Below are 7,736 nucleotides of genomic sequence, written 5' to 3'. Positions count from 1 at the left end.
TGATGTGCTGCGCCTCCCGCAGGCGGCTGCCCTCCGCCCCCGACTTGCCCACGCGCTCCGAGCCGGCCAGGTCCACCAGGTTCAGCTTCCCTGTGGGGAGGGCGCGGGCAGGTCAGGGCCGCCCCGGGAGAGGCAGAGGTGGGGGTGCTCAGGCAGGGCGCTGGGGGTCCTGGCTCACCTGTGGTGCGGAGGCCGGTGCTGCAGTCCACGCCGCGCACCGTCACGATGAGCAGGGCGTGCGAGCGCGAGCTGTGCTCGTTCAGGTTGGTGAACTCCGTGGTGCGGTTGGTGTGGCCGAATTCGAACACCTGGAGGTGGGAAGGCCGACGCACCGGCTTTAGAGTGGGGTCTTTGAAATCCCCAGTCCTGGGGCATCACTATCAGGGGGCGTCACCCGCTACCTCCTCAGCCGGAGGAAACAGGCTCCCAGAGGCCTGCGGACCCAAAAGAGCCTGCATCTGAGCCCTATCCCTTCGGGCGGAGCCGATCCGCTGTGGGCGGAAGCCTCCCAGCGTTGGCCCGCCCAGCTCCTCACCTTGTTGATGTCCTCCACGCTCTGCACCTGGAACTCGGTCAGCCCCGGCACGTATAGCTGCCCGCTGCCATCTGGACACAGCCGGATTTCCAGTTTCTCCTGGGGCTCCTGTCCCAGCAGGTCCCTGAGGGCAGGAAGGACGGTCACGCCCTCCTCCCAGTCTGCCTTCTGCTTACACTTGCACCGCCCCCCGCACCCCCCCAACCAGCCTGGAATGTTCTCCCAACCATCACACTTCAGGATGCCTTCCTGGACACCAAGGGGCTCAGCCCTTCTCCCTCCCCAGCCCCAGCTCCTCTCGGGCACTCAGTTTGCTGAAGGGCAGAGGCAGGAATGTTCCCCAAAAGTCCTGGGTTGGTGGTAACTCCAGTCCCCATGCTGCACTGAACCCCTGGAGGCAGGGTTCCCCAAGACCCCACTCTCACTTTTCACCACCCAGTGCAGCCTGCAGGTAGGGTGAGGGCACTTCCAGAGGAAAGGAGGGCCTTGGTCTGGGTGTCCCAGGTGGGCTCAGTGGGCCTCCCCCCTCCTGCCTGCTAGTGCCTGGAACCGGTGGATTCTCTGGGCCTAGTCACAACATTCAACTCCCACCTGAGGCCCCCATCTGAGGGCCCTTCACCTGAGGGCCCCTCACCTGAGGACCTCATTGTAGATCTCTGCGGCACTGACGGTGATGGTGTATTCCCAGTCGGACGCTTTCTCCTGCACCTCAGAGAAGAGCAGCCGCAGGGCCCGCTGGTTGATGCCTGGGTTCTCAGGGGTCCCCTGGGGTAAAATCAAGGCCCCAGTGAGCCAGGCCTCTCCCCTTTCCCCACAAAGGCTGACCTGTGCAGATGCTCCCCACCTGCTCTGGCTACCCCTCCCAGGCCGGCCTCCCCAACTTAAGCTGTCACATGCCAGCCTGCCCCCTAAACACCCTCCACCAGCTACAAGCCGCTTCACCTCCTTGGGCCTCAGTTTTCTCACCTTTAAAATGGCCCCACCCTGCCAAGATTGGGCCTGAGACTTAAAGCAGAGCACCAGGTGGAACTTGGCCTGGGCCCTGCACACAGGGCCTGCTGATGGACACCTGGCCCTGCTGGGCCCCCTGGGAGGAGCCACTGGGAATGTGTGACTTCCCTGCTGCTGCCCAGAGTTGGGGCTCAGTGTCAGGTGGGCCGTGAGCCAGGTTCTGCGGGAGAGCTGGCAAGTGAACTGGGGCCGGACGGGCTGGCTGGCCTTTCTAGAAACAGTCTGGAGTCCTCACCTGGGCCTCCCTTTGGATGGCACCTTCCACCCCCACTTCCGCTTCTGCCACTGGGGCCTCAGTGTCCTCCCCACACCCTCCAGCCCCGTGGCCTCTGCCCCGCTGTCCCCTCTGCCCCACATTCCTCTCTGACTGGCTTCGGTGTCTGCACCAATGTCACCTCCTCAGGGAAGCTTCCTTTCCCTCCAAACACCAGATCCCCCCCCCACCTCACTGTTGGTTCCTTGTTCCTGGCTGAATTTTCCTCTCTAGCACCTGGAGGACACATGGTGACTTGCCGTGGGCACTGCCATCTCCCCATGGGTGGGCCAGCTCCTCGGGGCAGGCGCTCTGGTCACAGCTGAGCCCCAGGCAGGGTGCCTGATGCACGTGGAGCCTCAGCCTGGATGAGTTGGAGGATGGGTGCCCCTGGTGTCACCTCAACTCTGGGCACCCCAGACAGAGCTGGGAGCCTAAGGGTGTTGCACACACTCCCCTCAACCACCCCCTCCCCCTTCCCATCTTCTTTTGGCCTGCCTCTCACTAAACAGTCTAATCAATCCCTTCTTGAGGGAAAAGAAGGTCCAGATTGGGGAAGAAAGGCCCACCACGGGAGCCTTCCCAAAGGGTGTCCAACAGCCTGGGCCAGCAGGGCCCTCTCCCAGCCCTTGTTGGGACACCAGGTCACCTGCCCTCCTCCTCTACCTGGAGAATCCCGTAGCAACCCTCAAGAGCCAGGGAAATGCTAACAAACCAAAGACACGCCCTGTGACCAGCTTTCCATTTTTGTCTACAGTCAAAATTCTTCCTCCTCTCAACACCCCTATTCCAGGCCACAGTCCATGGAGGCATGGGGCGTGGGGGGGGGGGGGGGGGGAGGGGTGGCACATGCGTGGAGATGAGGCCCTGCAAGCTGCAGGTAAGAGCTGGGCACCCCACAACAGCCTCCATTGGCCAGTCTCTCCCGCTGCCCAAGGATCTCCTTGAGGGTCGAGGTCCCCCCGTCATTCATCCCGACACGCCCAGAGCCCAGCATGAACAGCCATACAACAGGAGCCCAATACATGTGTGTGGTTGAAATGAGGGCAATCCTGAGATACGTCACAGCAATCTGCCCTGGACTCTTAGCCCAGGCCAAGACACCTCTGGGGCCAGAGGCTGTTGTCAGCACACCTTCCCCTCCCCCGTACCTACTGGGACCACGCAGGTGTGCTTAGGCAGGGCACCCCCACTTCAGGCCTGGTGCCTTAGGATTAACACAAATAATTATGGGCTCAGCTCTAAGGCTGTGAAGCCCAAGTGAGGCAAAACATGCCCCACACAGAACCTCAAGACCAATGAGGGGCACCCCCATCAATAGCAGCAAGGGGGCAGTCTTCACTCTGAACCCCTGCTCCACCCAGTGGGTACCCACCTCCATTGTGTATGTCTTGCCAGCACCCGTCTGGCCGTAGGCGAAGATGCAGACATTGAAGCCATCAATGCAGGAGGTGATGAGGGCCTGCACCTCCTGGAACACCTGCAGAGAAGACGTAGGATGGAGGATGTGGAGCTGCCAAGGCTGCTGGCCGCCCCCAACCCCAGCCACCTCCTCCTGACCACTCCCCTCCTTCAGCTACAATATGGCACATGTTATCATGGGCAACCAGCTCACTGTGGAGGAATTTGTGACTAATGAGTCATTTACACTAGGCATCAGTGGGCAACCTCATTGCCAAAAGACTGAAAGGAAGTCAGGGTAGTAATTACTGCCCACTGGCACCTGAGGAAGGGGCAGCCTGGGCCAGGAGCTCAGGAGCCCTCCCCCAGCTTTTCCCCCTCTCAAGGGAGAGGCAGCATGTGCCTGGCACCTCCACTGGCTTGCCTGCCAGCCAGCAACAAAGGACGGGGGCAAAGATAAAGCCTAGCCTGGGCACAAGCAAAACAGGCCTCTCAGGTTGGCCCTTGCAATGTGAGGGAAGAGCAGATGCTGAAAACACCTGGCTCACACAGGCTGCAGGCTCCTCCCTGGGGTCTGCGCGAGCAGCATGGAATCCCTAGAAAGGCCCGTGGGGCTGATAAAGGTGGTGCTCCTGGCTGGAGAGGCCTGCCTCCACACAAGCCAGGGTCCAGTGGGTGGGCGGGGCCATGTGAGTGGGAGGGGCTGAGAGTGGGTGTGGTTGATTATGGGCGGGGACGGTTGGGTGGGAGGGGCTATGAGGGTGGGTGTGGCTATAAGGATAGGAGGGATCACCCGAGTAGGATGGGCCCAAGAGTGGGTGTGGCTGAGATGGGCGGAGCCACGGGGGGGTTGCTCTAGCTTATACATGCATCTGCCCTTCCGAAGCCCTTTTTGCCTTCCCACCCTCTTCTCTCCTCCAGAGGTAAAGAGAGGGACCTTGTAGCCCTAGGCTTCTCCATCCTGTCTCCCCTCCCTTACGTTTATTTTCGTCCAGCCCTCACCCATCTCTCCCCCTTCATGTGAGGTGTGTCTCTCTGTCCCTCTCTCGGCAGGGGCCACACTCACGTCCTGCTGTGAGGCCTGTGAGGAGAAGACCTTGTCCAGCTCGAAGGAGACAGGCTTTCCTTTGTGCAGCAAGTGAATGATGGAGTCGTCGTCGGGATCAAAGGTCACAGCATTGGTCGCCTCAGGTCCTTCCCCGTCCTCTTTGGTGACTGGCCGGACACGGGCAATCACCCGGATGTTTCCTAGATTTGATGGGGCAGGAGAGATGGGTACAGGCCAGGTCAAGACCAGATTGCCTCCACACTGGTGTCCACTGGTGTCTGGAGCAAGCCAGTGGCTCAAGAGATCCTACCTTCTTAGTAAGGCCCCCAAGGGCAAGGGGGGCCCACAAAGCTGTTCTTAGTCATTCACACTATACTATGAATTCATGTATCAATACATTTTTTGCTAAGCAAAGCAACTGAGGGTGGCAGCCTCACCTTGGGGACATAGAGGAAAGGTCAGTTTTCAGAGTTGAGACTTTGCACCTTGCACCCAGTTTGAGTGGGATACCAAAATGGACAACTCATTACACATCTGGACTTCAGTTTCCTCACACACACAATGAGGGGCTTGGATCCCACTAAGCCTAGGAGCTTGTTCTTATTCTAGAAGGGCACTGTGAATGCCAGGACAGAGTCTGGGAATCAGATGGGCTGACGGGACCAGGCAGAAGATGGGCACAGGCAACAGAGCAGCCCCGGGGTTGACTGGGGCACAGATTCAATCACGCCACCCGCCTTGCTTCAAGCCCTTAGAGGGGATCCCAGAGGCTTGAATGAAGAGAATGAAGAGAAAACTCCCCGTCACACCTAGCACGGCCCCACCTCCCTCCACCTGTCCACTGCAGCTCACAGTCCAGGTCTCAACCCTGGTTCCACCTCCTACAAGGAGCCCCCTCGACACCCTCAACTCTCAGAGATTTAGGAGCTCTGAGAACCGCTCCCCAGCCCAGGCAAAGGGGCACTGATGGGGTTCTCAGGGTGATTAATGATCACTGTCTGCTCCCCTCCACTGAAACTGAAGGGAGCACCATGAGGGCAAGGGCAGGTTCTGCGGGGTCCAGAGACATATCCTCAGTGTCTGGAACAGCATGTGGCACAGGGCAGGTGCTCTCTGGACCGCTGGGCAGTGAACGGGTGCTCTCTCAAGCTTGACCAAGCCCTACATCAGAATAAGTGACATTCTAGCCACCCACCACCCAGTACTTCAATGCCCTGCTCCTCCAACACCTGGCAGGCTGCCATGGGCACGAGGAAAGGCTTCAGAGTTGGATGGATCCAAGGTGCAAAGTTTGTTTACTCGCCATGAAGTTTTGAGCAAATTCCCTGTGACATTCCTGTGCCTCTGTACCCTTATTTACAAAGAGGGCATCACAACAGTCCCTCAAAATGACAGGGCACAGCTCCAAGGACTGGCACTGGGGGCCAAAGGCAAGGGCAGGAGCACCCCCGAGGCAGGTCAGGGCCCCCTCTGCTGGGCACCCCCTAACCCACACGGCAGTCACCTTTCAGCCGCACGAGCTCATTGTGGCACTTTTTACGCAGCTGCAGCTCCCGGCGGTACTTGCGCAGCAGTTCCTGGTTGTTGCTATTGACCTCCTCGATGGCCTGGCCAATCTGGTGGGGGAAGGGCAGTGCCGTCAGGGGGCCAGTTCCACCCACCTCACATGCCCGGCCGCTGCCCCTCCACTGACAGCCTGCTCATCGCTGCCTGCCCTGGACTGGGCACCTAAGCTGAGCTGTCACACGTCAGATTTTCCCAATAACCCCTCTGGGTAGGTACTGTGACCAGACCCATTTTACAGAGCAAGAAACTGAGCCCCAAAGAAGCTAAGCCAACCTCAATGTTGCCCTGCTGATGAGCAAAGAGCTGGGACTCAGCCCTCACTCCACAGCACCAGCCCTTGACTACAGGATTCAGTTGGACCCAAATCTCAGCTCTATTCTGAAGAGCTGGGAGACCAGAAGCAACTGGCTCAATGTCTTCGAGCCTCAATTTCCTCATCTGTAAAATGGGAATTCATAGGAGCTGGTGATAAAGATTTCAAGTTCCATTCATAGGGAAAAGAAACAAGATGCAGGCTACACTCACACCTGTTCCCCTTTGTTGGGAGAAAGGGAAGTGCGTGTACATGCACATACATGTCAACAGTTTTCAACATGCTCAGGATACCCTTTAGGGGACATGCTGGGAGAGGTTTCTTTTGAGGAGCGGGCTGGGTGGCAGAGAGAGGCCTTTCCTTTTCATCCGACGCCCATCTGTGAAGTCTGTAGTTGCAACATGTCCATGTATTATTGACATGATTTTTTTTATTAAAGGAGAAGAACTATTTTCGAGTCCCCAAATATATGTCTATTCTGCGGAGCTGTCACACATACTCAAGGAGCTGATGGCTATAAAAGGCTCGGCATGTAGGAGGCACTTTAGAGACGTTGGTTATTCTCATACTGCACAAGTACAGCTTGAAAAAATTAAACCTAACAGATGTAAAGATATATGTAGCATGTTTGAGATATAAAGATATGTGTAGCCCATATGGAATATAAAGATATATGTGACGTGTTTGCTTTACAGACTCATAACAAGACAAATATCCAAATACCTACCCCTGATCAGACTGTTTTTCCAATGGTCTGAGGACAGCCGTGTGTGTGGTAGGGAAGGGAGCTGCCGTCTGCGGGTTTGTCTGAGTTTGAGAAGGGCGTGGTACGGGATGCTGTGTCCACCCAGGGGCTCCAGAGCCTCTCCCAGCCCCGCCACCCAGGGCCTGCACTCACCTCGGCCTTGACACTCTTGAGGGCCTCCTGCAGCAGCAGCGGGAAGCCGCGCACCTGACGCTTGAGCCCATTGTAGTCATTGGTCAGGGTCCGCAGTGCTGGCTGCAGCGTCAGCAGGTTGGTCCGGACGCCTATGGGGACACAAAGGGGTGAGAGGCAGATGGGGTGAAGGGCCGTGGTGTGGGGAGCAGGCTAGCGCTCAGCCGGCCGGCTTACCTGCCAGGTTCTCGTGTACCGCCTTCATCTCCACCTGGGCTCTGGCGAAGGCCTCCTCGATGGCCCGGTTCTTGTCCTCCTCCAGGGACTGCATCTCTTCCAGCATCTGCCCGTGGGCCCTCTCCAGCTCCGACTCGTACATGGCGATCTGAAGCCAGGGTCAGGAGCTCAGTGCAATGCCCCACGGGAAGGTGAGATGCCCCACCCCCCACACACACACATGCACGAGGGAGGGATAGGATGGCCGTCTCTCTCCCCAAAAGGGCTGCCAACTCCGTGCAGCTACTTCCCAGCATCAGCCCAGCACCATCCAAGGTCCCATAGGCCCTGGGAAGCAGGGGAGAGGATCTCTCATCAGTTATGATACGGACCAGGGTACCCTTCCACGAGCGTTGTGTGCCAGGCCCTGAGTCAATCTTGCAATGAGGTCAAGCCTCATCGGGAGCTGGGTTCTGCGATCAGACCATTTTACAGATGAACAGAAACTTGCCCTTG

The 7,736-nt window shown here is 58.1% G+C and overlaps 1 protein-coding gene across 1 annotated transcript in view; it reads right to left on the bottom strand.

Moving 5' to 3' along the window:
* Positions 1-7,736, bottom strand: part of KIFC3 (kinesin family member C3) — a 32,054-nt gene that overhangs the window by 2,583 nt on the left and 21,735 nt on the right. The window contains exons 9-17 of the mRNA XM_010861969.1: positions 7,242-7,389; positions 7,026-7,156; positions 5,753-5,864; positions 4,267-4,448; positions 3,175-3,279; positions 1,170-1,300; positions 536-659; positions 179-308; positions 2-90 (exon numbers count right to left, since the gene is read on the bottom strand). Coding sequence (XP_010860271.1) covers positions 2-90; positions 179-308; positions 536-659; positions 1,170-1,300; positions 3,175-3,279; positions 4,267-4,448; positions 5,753-5,864; positions 7,026-7,156; positions 7,242-7,389 — 1,152 coding nt within the window. The remainder of the gene's footprint in view (position 1; positions 91-178; positions 309-535; positions 660-1,169; positions 1,301-3,174; positions 3,280-4,266; positions 4,449-5,752; positions 5,865-7,025; positions 7,157-7,241; positions 7,390-7,736) is intronic.

This window comes from Bison bison, unplaced genomic scaffold (genome assembly GCF_000754665.1).
Source record: "Bison bison bison isolate TAMUID 2011002044 unplaced genomic scaffold, Bison_UMD1.0 scf7180017864473, whole genome shotgun sequence".
NCBI classification, from domain to species: Eukaryota; Metazoa; Chordata; class Mammalia; order Artiodactyla; family Bovidae; genus Bison; species Bison bison.
The sequence above is the reverse complement of the archived record's forward strand: the minus strand, read 5'-3'. Positions and strand labels throughout refer to the sequence as shown.